General features: G+C 37.3%; 1 protein-coding gene across 6 annotated transcripts in view; it reads right to left on the bottom strand.

The window, feature by feature from the left end:
- Positions 1-23,126, bottom strand: part of arih2 (ariadne homolog 2 (Drosophila)) — a 45,301-nt gene that overhangs the window by 13,468 nt on the left and 8,707 nt on the right. For 3 of the 6 annotated variants that reach the window (XM_062054474.1, XM_062054473.1, XM_062054471.1), the window contains 5 exons: positions 18,791-18,838; positions 14,975-15,521; positions 9,323-9,390; positions 4,951-5,023; positions 1,131-1,272 (listed from right to left, as the gene is read on the bottom strand). In XM_062054474.1, coding sequence (XP_061910458.1) covers positions 1,131-1,272; positions 4,951-5,023; positions 9,323-9,390; positions 14,975-15,241 — 550 coding nt within the window. In that variant the 5' untranslated portion in view covers positions 15,242-15,521; positions 18,791-18,838. The remainder of the gene's footprint in view (positions 1-1,130; positions 1,273-4,950; positions 5,024-9,322; positions 9,391-14,974; positions 15,522-18,790; positions 18,839-23,126) is intronic. The other 3 variants (XM_062054469.1, XM_062054472.1, XM_062054470.1) reach the window with 1 other exon arrangement.

Here is a 23,126-nt window from a genome sequence, read left to right on the forward strand (position 1 = left end):
TGCAAGCTAATCGATGCTAACATGCTATTTAGGCTAGCTGTATGTACATATTGCATCATTATGCCTCGCCATCTTGTTCCAGACCACAGCAAACGTTAACCAGCTTGCAAAGATTGTAATAAATCCATTAGAAGAAGACAGCCTGCTGTTTCCTTTAACTTGGACACACACATCTATACCTTTGGTCATTCTGAGACAGTCATTTCCAGGAGTTATCTCACCCTCTGAGAAGTTTTACTGTTTTCCAATGTTGTAAAAATGTGTAGAATAAATATTATATTTCAACATTTCTGTCAACGAAGATTTGCGTCAGCCTGCGACACAGTCGTTTTGATAGTAGGCTAATGTAGCTAATTACATCATGTGTTGCCATCATTATAACACTTATATAAGTCTTTTAAATTTTTGCGGCTCCAGACAGATTACTATTTTGTATTCGTGGTCCAATACGGCTCTTTCAACATTTTGGGTTGTCGACCCCTGGTCTAGATGCTAATCTTAGTTATATTTCCCTGCCAGTAATAATTTATAAACAAGCCCAGACACTTGCATCTTCAAAAGAGTATGAAATGAAAACACTCCTCCCATATTCATACAGCGCAGTGCACAAAATAGTACGTCTGAACGTTGCACACCCTCTCAAACAAATAAATCATTACAAAAGTTGTGTGTGATTGGAATAGTCTGAAAAGACATGACATTGACAGACTACAAATATGTACTCAAACCATTATATTTCACTGTAACTACTCTCTCTCTCTTTGGTTATATTATGGCAAGTGATGGAGTTTTGTCATTTACGTGACATCACCTAAATGCAACATGTAAATAACGTTTTTTAGCTGTACCTACACTGCATACAGTGCAGGTACAGCAAACCTACAACTAGCTACAGTATGCACAAGGAATGACACTGTTGGTAGTTCTCACATACATAAATAAAACATTAAATGAGCACCTGATATATTTATTTTCCTCAAATGTGTTTTTTTTGCTTTTGTGTTTGGTTTTTTGAATACTTGCGCTTCAAGTTGATTTCTGCCCTTTTCATCATATCTGCATTCTGTTTAGTAGTCTGACGATGATTGAGTGTTTGACAGGAAAAACAATCCCGCACAAAAACTACTTACCCACTCCTATGCCATCTTTGACTAGTACAGTGCAGTGCTGCTCCCAGCATGCTTTGCAGAAAGAATGCTGGCAAGGTAGTGCCAACAGGGAGTCTCTCCGAACTATCTGCAGACACACACCACACTGGAGGGACAGAGGGACCTAAAACATAACAAGGATGCACATTTAATTGAGACAATCCCCAGGGTCGCAATTTACAAATTATATAAACAAACACATAATCCATCTAATGAGCAATATTTGCTCCCATCAATCTACTCATATGCAATATCTAGCTGGCTAGAGGACTAGTTTCATATTTCTTCTAGTATATTGAGCTTTTGATTTTTGATTTTGTATTTCAAATGCATCTCAACAAGACAGCTACCTGTTTTTTCGTCATGCTTCATGTTTGATGACAATAAAACTTTCTATTCTATTGTATACTTGGAGCTCTCTTTGCATTCATGAAGTACATGTAAAACTAGAATTTAAAAAAGCAAAGTCGATTTATTTACAATGCACAATTTCAAAACAGACTACTGCCCAAAAGTGCTGTACAGATTAAAACAAACGTAAAATATTAAAAATATTAATAATAATAAAAATCACAATAAGCACAGAAAATTATATATATATATATATATATATATATATATATATATATATATATATGTATATATATATATATATATATATATATATATATATATATATATATATATATATATATATAATTTTCTATATATATATATATATATATATATATATATATATATATATATATATATATATACACACACACACACACACTACCGTTCAAAACTATTTTGTTGAATAGCCTTCATTTCTAAGAACAAGAATAGACTGTCGAGTTTCAGATGAAAGTTCTCTTTTTCTGGACATTTTGAGCGTTTAATTGACCCCACAAATGTGATGCTCCAGAAACTCAATCTGCTCAAAGGAAGGTCAGTTTTGTAGCTTCTAAACGAGCTAAACTGTTTTCAGATGTGTGAACATGATTGCACAAGGGTTTTCTAATCATCAATTAGCCTTCTGAGCCAATGAGCAAACACATTGTACCGAACACTGGAGTGATAGTTGCTGGAAATGGGCCTCTATACACCTATGTAGATATTGCACCAAAAACCAGACATTTGCAGCTAGAATAGTCATTTACCACATTAGCAATGTATAGAGTGTATTTCTTTAAAGTTAAGACTAGTTTAAAGTGCTTTTCCTTCAAAAATAAGAACATTTCAATGTGACCCCAAACTTTTGAACGGTAGTGTGTGTGTGTGTGTGTATATATATATATATATATATATATATATATATATATATATATATATATATATATATATATATATATATATACAGATTAAAATGCATAAAACAATGCAAAAAAAACACTGGTAAAAAAAAAAGAAAAAAAAAAAGAAAGAATAAGTACAGAACTTTCTATGTATAAAACAATTAAAAGTGCATAAAAAGAAAAATATAAAAATGCCCATATATATGTCTAGCCCAGGTTGTGTTAAACACCAGTACAAATAAGTATGTTTTTTAAAGAAGATTTAAAAGTATCTGGAGATGTTGCAGCTCTAAAATTCAGAGGTAGATCGTTCCAGAGTTTAGGGCCTGCTACCACAGAAGCCCTGTCTCCTATAGTCTTTAGTCTCCACCTTGGACATTAAAACACTGGTCAGATGACCTTAGAGCTCTGACTGAGGTATGCAGAATAAGTAGGGCAGATATAAAGGTGGAGCCAGTCCATGGAGAGATTTAAAAACAAATAACATTTTGAACTGAATTCTAAAAACAACAGGCAGCCAGTGAAGAGAAACCAGCACCGGAGAGATGCGCATGTTTCCTTCTTCAAGTGAGCAGGCGTGCAGCTGCATTTTGGACCAGGTGTAAGCGGCGAGTAGAGGACTGATTAATACCAATGTATAGAAAATTACAGCAGTCCAAACCGTGGACAGCTGTTATTAGTTCACGCAGAACCGTTTCTATCTGGTTTATGGCCAGATAAGATTTGACCTTCTGAAATAGTCTATGCTGGAAGAAGGCAGTTTTTACCACTGAGCATACAGTATTTGTTTGTCAGGTTTAAAAGAGTTATCAATAAAAAAAACAAGATTTTTTGCATAAGGGCAGCAGCAGGACCATAGTGGACCAAGAGACCTGTTCAGGCCAGAAAAGAGAAGAAAGCAAAAAAGATGCGGCAGAGATGAGGCAGACATTTAACATGAGGTACATCGCCTTGTTAAATAATTAAACCCAACGCCGTTTAATTAGAAAATATAAAGTCATGTACAAACTCCGTTTCCATATGAGTTAGGAAATTGTGTTAGATGTAAATATAAACTGAATACAATGATTTGCAAATCCTTTTCAACCCATATTCAATTGAATGCACTACAAAGACAAGATATTTGATGTTCAAACTCATAAACTTTTTTTTTTTGCAAATAATATTTAACTTAGAATTTCATGGCTGCAACACGTGCCAAAGTAGTTGGGAAAGGGCATGTTCACCACTGCGTTACAAGGCCTTTCCTTTTAACAACACTCAGTAAACGTTTTGGAACTGAGGAGACACATTTTTTAAGCTTCTCAGGTGGAATCCGGATGGTTCTTTTCCTCTTTGGTCCGGAGGACACAACGGTCACAGTTTCCAAAAACAATTTGAAATGTGGACTCGTCAGACCACAGAACACTTTTCCACTTTGTATCAGTCCATCTTACATGAGCTCAGGCCCAGCGAAGCCGACGGCGTTTCTGGGTGTTGTTGATAAACGGTTTTTGCCTTGCATAGGAGAGTTTTAACTTGCACTTACAGATGTAGCGACCAACTGTAGTTACTGACAGTGGGTTTCTGAAGTGTTCCTGAGCCCATGTGATATCCTTTACACACTGATGTCGCTTGTTGATGCAGTACAGCCTGAGGGATCGAAGGTTACGGGCTTAGCTGCTTATGTGCAGTGATTTCTCCAGATTCTCTGAACCCTTTGATGATATTACGGAGCGTAGATGGTGAAATCCCTAAATTCCTTGCAATAGCTGCTTGAGAAAGGTTTTTGTTAAACTGTTCAACAAATTGGTCACGCATTTGTTGACAAAGTGGTGACCCTCGCCCCATCCTTGTTTGTGAATGACTGAGCATTTCATGGAATCTACTTTTATACCCAATCATGGCACCCACCTGTTCCTAATTTGCCAGTTCACCTGTGGGATGTTCCAAATAAGTGTTTGATGAGCATTCCTCAACTTTATCAGTATTTATTGCCACCTTTCCCAACTTCTTTGTCACGTGTTGCTGGCATCAAATTCTAAAGTTAATGATTATTTGCAAAAAAAAATGTTTATCAGTTTGAACATCAAATATGTTGTCTTTGTAGCATATTCAACTGAATATGGGTAGAAAATTATTTGCAAATCATTGTATTCCGTTTATATTTACATCTAACACAATTTCCCAACTCATATGGAAACGGGGTTTGTAGATGTAGTCATTTTATTTATATTACACTTAACAAGTTACAAACGTCAATACTTCAGCTTCCATAGCAGAGGTGACCTCTAAAGTTTACAAGAGGAAGTGATGTAATTGACAAATACAAGCATAACCTCCCCAGTAATAAACGCCTTAAAGGCATTATATATAGTCAGGTCATAACGTGTGTAAACCTACTTTATTTTCTAAATCTTATCTCCTGTGTTTACAGCTAAATGACTATACCACAGCATCGACATCAAAAGAATGTGTGGCTTTATGGGTTTATTTGATCCAAGAATTGTGTCTAGTAATTTCTGTGTGGCCCATTTATTACTTACAATTACTGATCTGCAGCTGCTGCTTGGCTGAACCAAAGCGTCTGACAGCACCAGAGACGAATTGGACTTACACCTGTAGAAAAAGAGAATCTCTAATTAGAACAGTGTGCGCGGCTAAAAATTATCAAGCGTGTTCAGCATCTTGTATGTTTAACACTAACAAAAATATACCTATTATACACTATAAGAAAAACTAGCTAACAGTACCACAAGACAGCCTTGGAGTAATTTTTCTTTACAACAGTGGTACTTCGGGTCATACGCCCCACTTTTTGCGAACAATTGTATCCAAGATTTTGCCCCCGTTTCAATACATCGTCTCAGTTATCGTATGACCAAACTTTGCGTGTAACAAACCACCGCTTTGCCTGCAGATCATTCAGCAGAATCAAGTGCTCACACAAAGTATCACGACTCAGTCTCTTTGGTTGCGAAATAATCATCATAGAGCCAAAATCAGTTGAGTAGCAGCACTTTAATGAAGAAAGTGAGAGACACTACTGAATTCAAGAAAAAACTTGCAGTAAAGTACGACGACTGCGAAGATACCTTTCCCCTCCCCTACAAGCCAGCAAGTGTCTTCATTTAAAGGCTAAAAAGTGATGTTAAATGTTCATTTATAGAGGTGGGAATCTTTGGGAATATCCTGATTCCATTCAAATTCTTGAGGTGACAATTCGACTCAGTATTGATTCTCGATTCAACACGATTCTCGTAATATATTATTTGGAATATCATTTATAATAAAACCTTACCAAAACAGGTTACATGTTACAAAAGCTGTTCTTGGTTGCTGACGTATGAATTGTACGCACAGTAATGGCCTAAAAAAAAAATATTTTCACAAATATTTTTAAAAATTTATAAAAATCACAGAATGATAATTGAATTAAATAATATGGAACAACTCCAACCCAATCCTAACTTTACAATACTCACAGGATAGAAATGTAAACAAGCAATTGAGAAGACATACAATACAACGCTAAAAAAGGGGATAACAAAAATTAATAAAAAGCAACAGTATCAATGATAATCATAATATCAATAATTGTTAATATTTTCAATCCAAATATTGATTCTTAAAAAAAAAAAAAAAGTCAGGGTTTCCCCTAGATTGCCAAGATATAATTTATATAATTATATAATTTTCTCTGATATTATTTTCTTTTAAAAGGATCAAAAAATGTATACATACATAAAGCTTCTTTATTATTAAGCATTATTATTAGTATTAACATATATTTTATTTATTCAATTTATATACATTTTAATAAAAGCAATAATAATTATAATAATAATATTAGTTGTTTCATGTTTTCAATCCAAAAATTGATATTTAAAAATAAGTCAGGGTTTACCCTAAATACCTGTGGCGGTGAGGGTGTGGTCGCCATGAAGTCTTATAATATGCATCATTTGCTCTGATTTGATTTGATTTTCTTTAAAAAGGCTAAAAATGTACACACATTTAAAAACAAAGCTGTTTTATTATTGATTTGTATTAACATATATTGTTTTACTATATTTTCAATCGTTGCTGCTTATTGTACGATGTACCTTGTTGACAATTTCTCGTGTCTATAGACTTTTGATGACTCTTTCTCTATTTAAAAACGACTAGCAACAAATCTAGCATATTTTTCTGATGTTATTATAGACTGCACTCGTGTTTTAGAGACTCTCTCTCTCTCTCTCTCTCTCTCTCTCTCTCTCTCTCTCTCTCTCTCTCTCTCTCTCTCTCTCTCTCTCTCTCTCTCTCTCTCTCTCTCTCTCTCTCTCTCTCTCTCTCTCTCTCTCTCTCTCTCTCTCTCTCTCTCTCTCTCTCTCTCTCTCTCTCTCTCTCTCTCTCTCTCTCTCTCTCTCTCTCTCTCTCTCTCTCTATATATATATATATATATATATATATATATATATATATATATATATATATATATATATATATATATATATATATATATATATATATATATATATATATATACCGTATTTCCTTGAATAGCCGCAGGGGCGTTAATTAATTTAAAACCTCCTGTCACACCTGCGTTTACCGGAAACCGGCGGGATGGCCGTGCATGCGGTAATTATTTTAAAACCTCTTCTCACTCCGCCGTTTACCAAAAGGAATCCATAAAATTTAGGCGTGCACTTTGAGTGTGATGTAAGCATACCATCATGAAAAGCACATTTAATTAACAAAAACGTTATTATGGTCTTACCTGTACTTATAAATGGAGTCCATTTGCAGCTCCTTCTGACCAAAAGCATCGATAACTTGTTTATAGAAGTCTTCCTTATTTTCTTTCTTCAGTTTTAAAAGTCTCTGTTTCGATGGAGATATTCCTTTAATTATTACCTCATGCTTCGATTGAAAGTCCAGTTTAGAAAACTGTTTTATTTTAGATACCGGTATGTGATCCTCCATGTTAGAAGTTCAGGCAGAGGGAAAAAATAAATCTCTTGCTGCGTGTGTTCACTTCTTCTGCAGTACAGGAAGTCGCAAGAAGGATCACTAGCGCGGCAGCGCCCTCTACCACCAGGAGGCGGGAGTGATTTAATGACTTATACAGTATTTCACACACGCAGCTACGGTATATTAATAAAACATAGCTGCTTACTGTTCTCTTTAGCATACTGTACCGGTATTCAATAGCTTGAACCTTAAATCCTACTGAAAAGCTCTTTATCTTTTTTCCTTTGTGCGATTGTAAACTACTGAAATCAGCTTCCTCCATTTTGAAAAGGAGGACAGATGCGTCACTCGTGACGTAACGAATTTGACCCGGTGGAAGTTCTAGCCATATGCTAAATATTTTGCGAAACGAGTTTGACCCGGCGAAAATTATAGACATGCGATAATAAAATTAATATTTTGCGAAACGAATTTGATCCAGCTTCAATAATAAACCGGCGATAAGGCCAAGCATGCGTTAATTATTTTGAGAAACGAGTTTGACCCGGCAGTAATTCTAGACGTGCGAATACTATATTCCCTGCGCCAATTCAAGGAAATACGGTATATATATATATATACCAGCAGGTCGTTACAGTGTGAATATATATATATATATATATATGTTGTGTGTCCGGGGAAACACGGAGACAGAAATGTTTGCGCGGTGGGTAAAACCTGCTGGAATTGGGCCGGTTGTTAGCATAAGATTGGCAATAAAAGTTAAAAAGCATCAGACTTTTGACTTCTTTTGGAGACTGCAATACATTGTTAGTTTAATTTGTTTTCACGAAAACAAAAAATATTTTTAATGTGTGGCGGCTATGATTTTGCTGTGGCTGTGCACCACCATCAGTTAAATTAAGGGAAAACCCTTTAAGTGCCAAAAAACCCAACAAAATGTATCATTATTGTTTTCAATTGATTTTCAAAAATGATTAATCGATTTAGAATCGGAAATGAATACAAATTTGGGTGTGAATCGATTTAATTTGAGCACCCCTATTAATTTGTCCATTTTATACATAATTTATTTCACATTGTTTTCTGCACATAAAACTATAATCCTTCTCTATTAAAATGTATTTTTTGATTAAGTGGGTTTACATTACTCGTTACGGGAGAAATGTATCTGGTTTTGGTCTGACTTTTTGGAGCGGATTACTAACAAAATCCGAGGTGCCACTGTATAATTGTAATGTGTTTAACATCTTTTTACATTTGTATCACAGTACCGTAATTTCCGGACTATAAGCCGCTACTTTTTCCCCTCGTTCTGGTCCCTGCGGCTTATACAACGGTGCGGCTTATTTACGGCATGTTCTTCTCCGACACCGACGAAGAGGATTTCGGTGGTTTTAGTACGCAGGAGGAAGACGATGACACAATGATTAAAGACTGACTTTTCATATACCGGTAGGCTGGTTATTTTGATAACGTACAGACGAGCACTTTGTATTACTTTGCACCGTTGTATTATTTGTACTCTGCACGAATGCTGTTCGCCATGTCAAAGATGTGAAAGTTTGATTGAATGTTTGAAAGATTTATTGTTAATAAATGGGACGCTTTGCGTTCCCAAACAGTCATCTCTGTCCCGACAATCCCCTCCGTGGTAGCAGGAACCCCTATATACTACGGTAATTACACATCAAAACCCTGCGGCTTGTAGTCGGGTGCGGCTTATATATGGAGCAATCTGTATCTTCCCCTAAATTTAGCTGGTGCGGCTTATAGTCAGGTGCGGCTTATAGTCTGGAAATTACGGTACTTTATATTGCTCAATTGAAAATCTTTAACAAAAGTCAATCATTGAAAAGGCTGGCTTAAACGGATTAACTGAACTAAACAAGGCTTTCGAGCAAATACCACAGGAAAGTTGAGAAAAACATAAAACATGGACAGGGCGGGGATAAATACCTGTCCAGTATTTGTGAAACCTGCCAGTGAAAATGTACAAGGATCATCTTTGCTACAGCCGGTAAAACCTGCGGGAGAAAAAGAGAATGATTGGTTGAATCTTACTGCATATTATATTATGTAAGGCAGGCACAGCAGGACACATTATGACCACCTCATCTTGTACTACAGGCCTAACCACTAACGGCATGCACACTAAGACATAATAATAATCCTTTTTCCTAAGTGTTAATGAGCTTCTAATACACCCAACAACGAGAGAATGTGTTGAAGATGGTGTTGTATCATGGACAATTAGATATTATGAAATCTTCCTTAAAAACATTTGATCACAAGGTATGATGTGTGGGTCTTGTTGTATTGTTTCCTAACAGAAATAATATAATCTTCATTTCCTGCTTGTTAGAGTGTGAGACCACGACGAACAACTAACACAACAATCGTTGCCCGTGTGCTGCCTGACTAGACTGCACATGTGTAGAAAAAAAAAACACTGGGGGCCCTTAAAATGTTGCATCGAAATGTTTTATTTCAGCAAGAAACAATACAATAGGGATGGAACTTGGATAGATTTAGTGAAAATGTGTCACAACCATTATTTTCTGAAAAGCTGGCAACACAAGTAAATAAAATGTTATGGTATATCAATCAATCAATCAATCAATCAATCATGTATGACTTAAGTGTTATTATGACAATGACAATAAAGGAATTGATTGATTGATTGATTGATTGATTGATATATGCACATGTGAGAAATATCTCTTTAGTGAAGCTGCGTTAAATAAATGCTACATCTCAAACTAACAAGACCAAATTTGCACATTTACACTTATTTTCTACTGATATATTGTATACACTGTGAATTTAAACTGACAAAACAGTGCTATTCATTATGCCAGCTAAAGTAATCCTTGTGTTACAGAACATTAAACAATGCTCTGTTGTTAAATAAATGACATAACTCAGCACAGTTCAAAAGACTCAGGGTGAAAAGCTCAGTTGTTCACACACTCAGTGAGGCAGACAGTCTTGTTGGAGATTTGCATGTTTTTAATGAGAAAAAAAATCTTTGTTGCCGTGGATTTTTTTTGGGAAAATATCTCTGCGCATGTTTCCTATATCCTAGACTTGGTCTATAGTCAATTGCAGAGATTGATTGGAAACTGGGCAAAGAATGGGAATTTATCCAGCTATGTGAACCACTACACAACCAAGGGTGATGCATTGTTGCATTACAATGTTCATGTTTTAGGCTTTGTAAAATATTTCAGTTACATTTAGGGATCTCACAAATCGATTATTCAACGATTTTATTAATTATTACGATTATCAGTACATCGTTTTCCCCATACAGGATTTATTTTGAACAAGGTATATAGACTTAGACTTCCTTTTTATTGTCATTCAAATTTGAACTTTACAGTACAGATAATTAAATTTCGTTGCATTAGCTCATGGTAGTGCAGGATAAAAAAATCAATAAAAAGGTGCAGATATAAACAAATAGATTACTGTACAGATAAATATATTGCACTTTTGCATATGCATCCACGTTTATGGATGTATGTTATATTGTCTTTATATTCCAGCGAGTTAATCTTAATCAATATTAATCAAAATCCATTAAATAGAGTTAAATATCAGACAGAACGATCCAACATTTCTCACAACAAGAAGTTGCTCCTATTACACAAACTATGATCGCGGTTTTGTTGAATGTGCTCAAAAAGCCAGTTTTTTTTATTTTTAAATAACAAATAAATAAAGACACTGTTTGAAAACCCACTATTTTGCATGTTTTGTGTTTCTTATGCTTCACTGATAAGTTTTTTAGACTTACTATTTTGTCTGTTTTAATGGCGAGGCTTTTATTGTTTCAAACATAGGTGGGTTGCAATCACGTAACTTAAGAGGCACATCCGGCCACTTCCGGGTTTCAGGCGATGGTCTAAGCCCCATTAGGCTCCTGTTTATTTACCTGCATCAGTGCAGATTTAGGGACATTTTGAAAGGTTTAGAGGCAAATATAAAACCGATCATAAAACAAATAGTGTATTTTTACACTCTTGAGAAAAATATTTAAAAAAATATTTATACCATTTATCATGACCAAGAGGTTACTGCTACCTCACTTCACTTGACACCTACGGTATTTAAAGAAGAAAAGATTAGAGGCACATCATGTCTTTACATTTGAGGGGTCCACAAATTAAGCATTAATCAGTGAAAGACAAAGTTGACGTGGACCTATTCGTGCTTTGGTAATGTATTTGATTGACATAACGAGTGCTGTGCTGCTGTGATCATGACGCTAATGAAAAAAAAGATAAGTTTGTTTGAAGTTCATTTCCTACTACAAATATTAGTCTCATCTATTCATGTTTGCAGTTGTTTGCATGCTGTGAAGTTCATATTTTGTCTCATTATTTAGCTATAAATGTGCCTGTTGTTCAGCATGAGTCTTTGCTAGCGATATCAAGATATAGTTTATGCTGTTGAGCCTATGAGAGATGTATTAATCTAGATTATTAATATTAGTAATGTTATTTTCTTGATGGTAACAATTTTTTACCAAAGATGTTATAATGTGGTCATCCGTGTCTAATAAAGCACTTGGCTTTTCTGCACAACAACAACATAAGCTTTTCGTTTCTGTTATGAAAATCGACAACGAAAATACCGTGGATTGGACCAACAATCACAATATTTATTACTAAGACTTAAAATGTTGTTAGTTTATTTGCACAATCAGGTCTTTGTAGTTATAATTCGGCATAGCAACCACAAAAGAACACATACTAATAAAGTTAAGTTAAGTTAAAGTACCAATGATTGTCACACACACACTAGGTGTGGTGAAATTTGTCCTCTGCATTTGACCCATCCCCTTGATCACCCCCTGGGAGGTGAGGGGAGCAGTGAGCAGCAGCGGTGCCGCGCCCGGGAATCATTTTTGGTGATTTAACCCCCAATTCCAACCCTTGATGCTGAGTGCCAAGCAGGGAGGTAAAAGGTCCCATTTTTATAGTCTTTGGTATGACTATCTAATGCGATATCTTGTCCTTTCTTTACATTTGGATCTGCTCTCAAACACTACTAATATAGTAGAGAATAAACTGGGTTGCATCACAGAAAGTTTCTCAAATCAAATGTTTAAGCAAAATTTTACAAAGTGATCTCTGCAGACACAAGCATGCCCGATTGTATCCCGCAAGATGATGAAAGTGATATTTTTTAAAGAGCCATTTCCTTTGACGCACTTATTTTTTCCTTGACTATTACCTTTATGAGCCACTTCTTTCAAGACTCTATGAAAGCTATTTCCTATCTCTCTATTTGAACAACTGCAACACCCAAGAACGGAACAGCAATATGGCATTTTTTGCTGAACCTCTCCATTCACTCTCACTTGTTTTATTGTTATGTTATGTTATTTTGATGCTACGCTCAAGCTGCTTGACCATCGTGTGGAATAAGCCGCAAAGAAGAAAAACAGATGTGACGTCATATGCAACCCTCCTATCAGTTTGTAACGTAACACTTTAGATTAATTAAATGAAAAGTGCGTAACAAATAAAATCTATTATTATTATTAATTTTTTCTAGCAGGCATTGTGACGTCTTACTCTGTTAAGCGGTCCTTGAACGCACCGTAAAACACCTCAGACTTGTAAACCTCCGAGTATAGAGCGGCCACTCTGTTATAAGAGAGCACAGTTTGTAGGTTCAATGAGCACGATATACTATCTTCGTTTTAGTTTGGATTTGAAGTTTAGATTGGGGTATGTAATTTCTTATCAGGGAAAGACGTTAATGTCTCTTGTTTTCATGTTATAATTTAAGCAAGCGAGCTGGCGCCAGTCAATCCATGAGTTTATCAAAGTGCAGTTATCAATGACGGTTTTTCGAAATATTTTATTTAATATGGTAACACTAACCGTCAAGAGTTTTACCGCGGGTATCATTAATAATAGGGCTGCAACTAACAACTACTTTGATAAACGATTAATCTGTCAATTATTACTTCGATTACTCGATTAATAATCGGATAAAAGAGATAAACTAAATTTATCCTTTCTAGTATTTTATTGAAAAAAAACAGCATACTGGCACCATACTTATTTTGATTAGTGTTTCTCAGCTGTTTGTAAATGTTGCAGTTTATAAATAAAGGTTTATAATAAAATAAAAATACAAAAATAAATAAAAAAGTAACCTCTGCACATGCGCATAGCATAGATCCAACGAATCGATGACTAAATTAATCGCCAACTATTTTTATAATCGATTAGTTGTTGCAGCCCTAATTATTACCATTTATCATTACAGTCCTATTCAGAAGAAATAAAGCCTTCCAAACAACTGGGCAGTTATGTGTCGTAGTGTTGGAGTTTATAAAGTCGGACTGTTTCTGCGGCCATGAAAGCGTAAGGGATTAGCCCGGTGTGCGTGCGTGCGTGTGTGTGTGTGTGTGTGTGTGTGAGTGTTGGCGCGAGTGAAAGGACGGTTGAGTGTGGGGACATTTTTTTTGTTTTTATTGCCGTTGCTTGTGTGTAAACATGTTTCCATGGTGTGGTTACGACTGATAGTCGTCAGTTTAGACGGTGTGTGGTGCGGCATGTTTAGCTATTCCTCGTCCTCCAGGGATGATACCTAAAAAGAAACAGATTATTTGCCGCCATGGAGGCGAGGCTTGCTGATTTAGAAGTGGCTTTGCACTGCTAAGGGAAGTTAACTGCTAGCTAGAATGCTACATTATGTTAGTACGCCAGTCGCTGTCAAATTTGCAGGTGCAGCTCGAACGTGTCATCAACTTAAATGATCAAGATATAGCAATAGTAATAAAAAATCTCCATCCATCCATCCATCTTCTTCTGCTTATCCGATGTCGGGTCGCGGGGGCAGCAGCCTATGCAGGGAAGCCCAGACTTCCCTCTCCCCAGCCATTTCGTCCAGGCTTTCCCAGGCCAGCCGGAAGACAGTCTTCCCAACGTGTCCTGGGTCTTCCCCGTGGCCTCCTACCGATCGGACGTGCCCGAAACGTCTCCCTAGGGAGGCGTTCAGGTGGCATCCTGACCAGATGCCCGAACTACCTCATCTGGCTCCTCTCGATGTGGAGGAGCAGCAGCTTTAGTTTGAGTTCCTCCCGGATGACAGAGCTTCTCACCCTATCTCTAAGGGAGAGCCCCGCCACCCGGCGGAGGAAACTCATTTCGTCCGCTTGTACCCGTGATCTTGTCCTTTCGGTCATAACCCAAAGCTCATGACCATAGGTGAGTATGGGAATGTAGATCGACCGGTAAATTGAGAGCTTTGCCTTCTGGCTCAGCTCCTTCTTCACCACAACGGATCGATACGGCTTCCGCATTACTGAAGACGCCGCACCGATCCGCCTGTCGACCTCACGATCCACTCTTCCCTCACTCATGAACAAGACTCCGAGGTACTTGAACTCCTCCACTAATAAAAAATATTGTCAACCAAATTTATATCATTTACATCGTATATCGTCTAAATTGCGCTACCCTAATCACCATACATTTTAGAATCTTTGTATCGTCACACCCGTAGTTGGCATCACGTGAGATGGCGCTGCACGTACATGTGGAATGTTTGCATGTAGGAAAGCAGCAAGTAGAGCACTCTTACCTTCAGTGCAACAGCCACAATGTTGACCTCCTCACTGAGCACCCGTTGGCTCTCCTTGTACGTCAGACACGTGAACAGATACTCCTCCGGATCAAAGGAGTCGGCACCCTGTTGCTCCACGTCGCCGGCCACGCCGTCATAGTAGGTTTCAATGTCCCCTTGGTCCTCCTCTTCCCCGCCGTCGTCGTCCTCATCCTCCTCTTCAGAGTTCACTCCGAAGTCTTCCTCGTTGCTGTCAGACGCCTGGCTGTTCATGTCCACAGACATCCAGTCGACGCACTCAGCCACCCGGACAGGTAGGAGGCGCGCCTACCTGTCGGATCCTTGTGGTCTCCGATCGATTGGACGAAATGGCTTGTAGAGGCTCCACCTCTTCCACCCACGGGTCCTGATGATGGCGTCGCTGTTCAGAGACACCCTGGCACCCGGCGTGTCTGAGCCACGTGGCGATCGAGCTCAGCAGCAGCGGAAGAAACAGAAGAAGTTGCACTCCCCGTCACTCATTTGGAACGCTGGTTTTAGGGGCTTATCCGAGGAAAGGACAAAACTGGGAAAAAAAGAAAATTAAGTTTAGGGAGACAAACAACTTTATACTCAAACTTACAATAATAGAAGAACCCATGAGGACCCCCAAGTTGCTTGTTAAGAAAAAATTTGCCTAAATCACACAAAACTTTGCGTTAAGTTTGAACGCCTTCAAAAGCAAACTGCAACAAGAGCTCTGTTTAGCAAATATCAAGTAATTATTTACCTCCGCCAGGAGGTTATGTAATTGTTGCTGTTTGTCAGTTAGTTAAAGACATTAAAGGCCTACTGAAACCCACTACTACCGACCACGCAGTCTGATAGTTTATATATCAATGATCAAATCTTAACATTGCAACACATGCCCATACGGCCGGGATAGATTAGTAAAGTGCAATTTTAAATTTCCCGCGAAATATCCTGCTGAAAACGTCTCGGTATGATGACGTCTGCGTGTGAGGTCACGGATTGTAGCGGACATATTGGGACACCATTGTGGCCAGCTATTAAGTCGTCGGTTTTCATTGCAAAATTCCACAGTATTCTGGCCATCTGTGTTGGTGAATCCTTTGCAATTTGTTTAATGAACAATGGAGACAGCAAAGAAGAAAGCTGTAGGTGGGAAGTGGTGTATTAGCGGCCGGCTGCAGCAACACAAACACGTAGCCGGTGTTTCATTGTTTACATTCCCGAAAGATGACAGTCAAGCTTTACCATTGGCCTGTGGAGAACTGGGACAACAGAGACTCTTACCAGGAGGACTTTGAGTTGGATACGCGGTACCGTGAGTACGCAGCTGCGGCTTCCAAACATTTGATCGCTTGCCCGTACATGCGTGCCGCTATGTGCATGTCACGTACGTAACTTTGGGGACTTTGTGGAAATATATGTGCTGTATGAACTTTGCGGAGGTGAACAGTACTTTGGGCTGTGGGATTGAGTGTGTTGTGCGGGTGTTTGATTTGTATTGGCAGGTTATATGGACGGGAGGGGAGAGGTGTTTGTTACGCGGGATTAATTTGTGGCATATTAAATATAAGCCTGGTTGTGTTGTGGCCTTGTGTTTATTTACTGTTTTAGTCATTCTCAGCTGAATATCAGGTCCCACCCGCCTCTCACAGCATCCTCCCTATCTGAATCGCTTCCACTGCCCTCTAGTCCTTCACTCTCACTTTCCTCATCCACGAATCTTTCATCCTCGCTCAAATTAATGGGGAAATCGTCGCTTTCTCGGTCCGAATCGCTCTCGCTGCTGGTGGCCATGATTGTAAACAATGCGCAGATGGGAGGAGCTCCACAACCTGTGACGACACGCTACTTCCGGTACAGGCAAGGCTTTTTTTTATCAGCGAACAAAAGTTGTGAACTTTATCGTCGATGTTCCCTACTAAATCCTTTCAGCAAAATATGGCAATGTTGCGAAATGATCAAGTATGACACATAGAATGGACCTGCTATCCCCGTTTAAATAAGAAAATCGCATTTCAGTAGGCCTTTAATGAAAAAGTTATGGACAGATTTTTGTGAAACTTTCAGGAAATGTCCTTGGGCCTGATCAAGAGGGTGTGTGTGTGTGTGTGTGTGTGTGTGTGTGTGCGTGTGTGTTAGTGGTCCTGTTGAGACAAAGATAGTGGAGACAGACAAGAGTGTTCACTCCATGTATGTTATTCCTTAGTAGATGTGGGGTAATAATCAACTCATAAAAGCATCGCAATTTGGACATGGACGATTATAAAATTGATTAGTAAACGTCAATAATTGGTAATAGATTTATTGATTGTAAATAAAGTAATGCGTACAGCTCTAAAATTTGGCTGACTGCAGTGTGCCACCTCACCGAGCGAACCAACCAGCACCTTTATTATAGGGCACTTATGTTCCAGTTTTGCACACATTTTGATGAATATCATAAATGTGATGGGAACTTCTTACTACAAATGCACTGTTTTTAAAAGTTGCAAGTTATAAACGTTAGTGAAACCAAACGTAAAACTGCATTAATATACATAGATTAAAGATGCATCAATAACTAAATTTTTAATCGAATCGTAGCTCCTGAAACGTAATCGAATCATGAGGTGGCCAAAGATTTCCACCTCTATTCCTTAGAGATAGATCAAAAACTTGTGGGTGGATTTTCATCTACTTTTCAGGAAATGTCCAAAATGGGTCAGGCAGCATGTCATGACATTATGGGGCTGATTCATATAATTTTTTACCACGTTACCTTACGAGCTTCAACTTCTGTGTGTGTGTGTGTGTGTTTGTGTCAGTCTCCCCACCTCCACCAACAGAGGCAGAGACATTCGATGACTGACAAGAGGCTTCACTCAGTTTCTTTCATTTCATTTGGATTCTGGACTTCATTACTTCACTCAAAGTTCGATATACATATTACGTAATTTTCTATGTAATGCGAGCTTGCCATGGACAGCGAATTTTCCTCCGTTTTTTTCCACCACAGTCCCTTGCATTGTTTTTCACCAAATTATTGTGTATTCACAAACTTACATTGTGAATATTTATGAAAGTTTACAAAATATATAAATAAATAAATATATACACTACCGTTCAAAAGTTTGGGGTCACATTGAAATGTCCTTATTTTTGAAGGAAAAGCACTGTACTTTTCAATGAAGATAACTTTAAACTAGTCTTAACTTTAAAGAAATACACTCTATACATTGCTAATGTGGTAAATGACTATTCTAGCTGCAAATGTCTGGTTTTTGGTGCAATATCTACATAGGTGTATAGAGGCCCATTTCCAGCAACTATCACTCCAGTGTTCTAATGGTACAATGTGTTTGCTCATTGGCTCAGAAGGCTAATTGATGATTAGAAAACCAATCATGTTCACACATCTGAAAACAGTTTAGCTCGTTACAGAAACTACAAAACTGACCTTCCTTTGAGCAGATTTGAGTTTCTGGAGCATCACATTTGTGGGGTCAATTAAACGCTCAACATGGCCAGAAAAAGAGAACTTTCATCTGAAACTCGACAGTCTATTCTTGTTCTTAGAAATGAAGGCTATTCCACAAAATTGTTTGGGTGACCCCAAACTTTTGATCGGTAGTATATATATATATATATATATATATATATATATATATATTAGGGGTGTGGGAAAAAATCAATTCGAATTCGAATCGCGATTCTCACGTTGTGCGATTCAGAATCGATTCTCATTTTTAAAAAATCGATTATTTTATTTTTTTAATTTTAATTTTTTTTTATTTTAATTTTTTTTTAAATTAATCAATCCAACAAAACAATACACAGCCTTACCACAACAATGCAATCCAATTCCAAAACCCGACCCAGCAACACTCAGAACTGCAGTAAACAGAGCAATTGAGAGGAGACACAAACACGACACAGAACAAACCAATAGTGAACAAAAATGAATATTATCAACAACAGTATCAATATTAGTTACAATTTCAACATAGCAGTGATTAAAAATCCCTCATTGACATTATCATTAGACATTTATAAAAATTAAAAAAAATGTACAATAGTGTCACAGTGGCTTACACTTGCATCGCATCTCATAAGCTTGACAACACACTGTGTCCAATATTTTCACGAAGATAAAATAAGTCATATTTTTGGTTCATTTAATAGTTAAAACAAATTTACATTATCCCAATCAGTTGATAAAACATTACAATTATAAAAGCTTTTTACAAAAATCTACTACTCTGCTTGCGTGTCAGCAGACTGGGGTAGATCCTGCTGAAATCCTATGTATTGAATAAATAGAAAATCCTTTTGAATCGGGAAAAAAATCGTTTTTGAATCGAGAATCGTGTTGAATTAAAAAAAAAATCAATTTTGAATCGAATTGTGACCCCAAGAATGGATATTGAATCGAATCGTGGGACACTCAAAAATTCACAGCCCTAATATTTATATATATATATAAATATATATATATAAAAATAACTAAATATCGACGCAGTTGATGTTATGTTTTGTAGAAGGTTACTTGTATGGGGGTAGCCGATGAACAAAGGCTGGCGACAATGACTGCCTCCGCCACATCCTATAGGTGCAGACACATTGATCGTGTACCTACTGCCTGTCTTCATCGACGCATGACTCTACGGCCTCTTCCTTCTCTGCTGTTGCTAGGGCAATTGAGATGGTTTGGTCACACCTCCACTGCCTCACTGGCGTAAGCGCACTGGCAGACAACTGAAGTCCTGGGCAATGGCGATACCATCAAGGAGGACCTCTCGGGTCCACAGGTTGTCGGCCTGCGCCGGTGGAACCAAGACCATATGCTGTGACCTCGCACTCGACCGCCGTACGTGGGCTGCCATGGTTCGGGATGTTGTCAGGGGCACCTACTGGTGGATAGTACCCGCGCCATTCTGTGACGTGGTAGCACAGTCCACCATTCACGTCAAGTCACATGGGGGCACTATCTACCAAGAAGGTTTAGGCAGCCCATCTATGCACATAACTTTTTCGAAAAGGGTAAAAAATAAGCATTATATATATCTATATCAGGGGTCACCAACGCGGTGCCCACGGGCACCAGGTAGCCCGTAAGGACCAGATGAGTAGCCCGCTGGCCTGTTCTAAAAATAGCTCAAATAGCAGCACTTACCAGTGAGCTGCCTCTATTTTTTAAATTTTATTTATTTACTAGCAAGCTGGTCTCGCTTTGCCCGACATTTTTAATTCTAAGAGAGACAAAACTCAAATAGAATTTGAAAATCCAAGAAAATATTTTAAAGACTTGGTATTCACTTGTTTAAATAAATTCATAAATTTTTTTACTTTGCTTCTTATAACTTTCAGAAAGACAATTTTAGAGAAAAAATACAACCTTAAAAATTATTTTAGGTATTTTAAACACATATACCTTTTTACCTTTTAAATTCCTTCCTCTTCTTTCCTGACAATTTAAATCAATGTTCAAGTAAAAAAAATTGTTTTAATTGTAAAGAATAATAAATAAATTTTAATTTAATTCTTCATTTTAGCTTATGTTTTATCGACGAAGAATATTTGTGAAATATTTCTTCAAACTTATGATTAAAAATCAAAAAAATTATTCTGGCAAATCTAGAAAATCTGTAGAATCAAATTTAAATCTTATTTCAAAGTCTTTTGAATTTATTTTAAAATTTTTGTTCTGGAAAATCTAGAAGAAATAATGATTTGTCTTTGTTAGAAATATAGCTTGGTCCAATTTGTTATATATTCTAACAAAGTGTAGATTGGATTTTAACCTATTTAAAACATGTCATCAAAATTCTAAAATTAATCTTAATCAGGAAAAATTACTAATGATGTTCCATAAATTCTTTTTTTAAGTTTTTCTCTTCTTTTTTTCGGTTGAATTCTGAATTTTAAAGAGTTAAATTGAAGATAAACTATGTTTCAAAATGTAATTGTCATTTTTTTCGTGTTTTCTCCTCTTTTAAACCGTTCAATTAAGTGTAAATATCATTAATTATGAATAATAACATAGAGTTAAAGGTAAATTGAGCAAATTGGCTATTTCTGGCAATTTATTTAAGTGTGTATCAAACTGGTAGCCCTTCGCATTAATCAGTACCCAAGAAGTAGCTCTTGCTTTCAAAAAGGTTGGTGACCCCTGATCTATATGATGCGCTCACGGACATAAGGTGATCGGTATTTTATGGACCCCAACAACCGCATTATATCGAACTTTGAGTGTATTAAGAGATAGGGACTGTCAGAAGTCTGAGTGCTTTTGTAGTTGCCTAGGATTTGCTTTTTCCCCCCACCCCCTGACACTAACTGCAAAATAAGGACCTGCTTCAACAAGCAATGTTGTAATAATGGTCACGGTTTGTTTGTTTTCGTAGTTACACTAAAGTGTTTACACTTGCGCATGTCCGAAAATAAGTAAGCAGAAGCAGAGCTCATTTAATTTTAGGCTCGTTCAAAGAAATGTGACGTAAGCAGATTCCTATTCAAAGGAGTGTCAATTATTTTATCCAGCATGCCTCGCCCTGCGCCGAAAACAAATGTTACTGTATAATGTGTTGTCCCACATGTTATTGCAGATAAACTATATTATTGCCAGCTTTACTTCAAAACAAAATCAAAAACTAAAATAATCATTATATTCAAGTATCCTTTTACAAACGCAATAAACATTTCTCATCGTATTTTTTAATGTAATTGGAAGGTTTATAATCTTACTTTCAATCATGTGAAATAAGTCAACAAACACGGAGACAGAAGTGTTTGCGCGGTAGGTAAAACCTGCTGGAATTGGGCCGGTTGTTAGCATAGGATTGGCAATAAAAGTTAAAAAGCATTAGAATTTTGACTTCTTCTGGAGACTGCAATACATTGTTAGTTTAATTTGTTTTCACGAAAACAAAAAATATTTTTAATGTGTGGCGGCTATGATTTTGCTGTGGCTGTGCACCACCATCAGTTAAATTAAGGGAAAACCCTTTAAGTGCAAAAAAAACAACAAAATGTATCATTATTGTTTTCAATTGATTTTCAAAAATGATTACCGTAATTTCCGGACTATAAGCCGCACCAGCTAAATTTAGGGGAAAATACAGATTTCTCCATATATAAGCCGCACCCGACTATAAGCCGCAGGGTTTTGATGTGTAATTACCGTAGTATATAGGGGTTCCTGCTACCACGGAGGGGATTGTCGGGACAGAGATGACTGTTTGGGAACGCAAAGCGTCCCATTTATTAACAATAAATCTTTCAATCATTCAATATTTCACATCTTTGACATGGCGAACAGCATTCGTGCAGAGTACAAATAATACAACGGTGCAAAAGTAATACAAAGTGCTCGCCTGTACGTTATCAAAATAACCAGCCTACCGGTATATGAAAAGTCAGTCTTTAATCATTGTGTCATCGTCTTCCTCCTGCGTACTAAAACCACCAAAATCCTCTTCGTCGGTGTCGGAGAAGAACAGGCCGTAAATAAGCCGCACTGTTGTATAAGCCGCAGGGACCAGAACAAGGGGAAAAAGTAGCGGCTTATAGTCCGGAAATTACGGTAATTTAGAATCGGAAATTAATAACAAATTTGGGTGTGAATCGGTTTAATTTCAGCACCCCTATGAATTTGTCAAATGTTACATTTGTATCACAGTACTTTATAGCGCTCAATGGAAAATCTTTAACAAAAGTCAATCATTGACTTCATTTTTATTGTAATTGGAAGGTTTATAATCTTACTTTCAATTATGTGAAATAGTCAACAAACAAATAGAGTGAACATTAACATGCAGTTTCCCACTAGCTTTTCCTGGATCGGGTGGTTTGTTTTGTTGTCTTTTTTGCTGCCAACACTTTGGGCAAGCTGGCTCATTCATCCGTGTTGAGGGACTCATCTTGCTCATTTGGTTTGAAGCCGAAATATTCCCACACACATATTAGGCGTTGCGATCATATTTTTTCCTCCTAATTTTTTGTTACTTTGCCGTGCTTCTCACGAGCGAGTATAGCGACTGGTAAGGCTTTGTTTGTGCGCCTTGTGTCAGTTTATCTGTGGGTCTGCAGTCCAACCTCTGCCCACCGAGACAAAGATTGGATGGCTCTCAAGAGGGTTTGGTGCATTCATTTAATGATGCTATTAAATAAATGCGCCTAG

The sequence above is a fragment of the Entelurus aequoreus genome, linkage group LG07 (assembly GCF_033978785.1).
Source record: "Entelurus aequoreus isolate RoL-2023_Sb linkage group LG07, RoL_Eaeq_v1.1, whole genome shotgun sequence".
NCBI lineage: Eukaryota > Metazoa > Chordata > Actinopteri > Syngnathiformes > Syngnathidae > Entelurus > Entelurus aequoreus.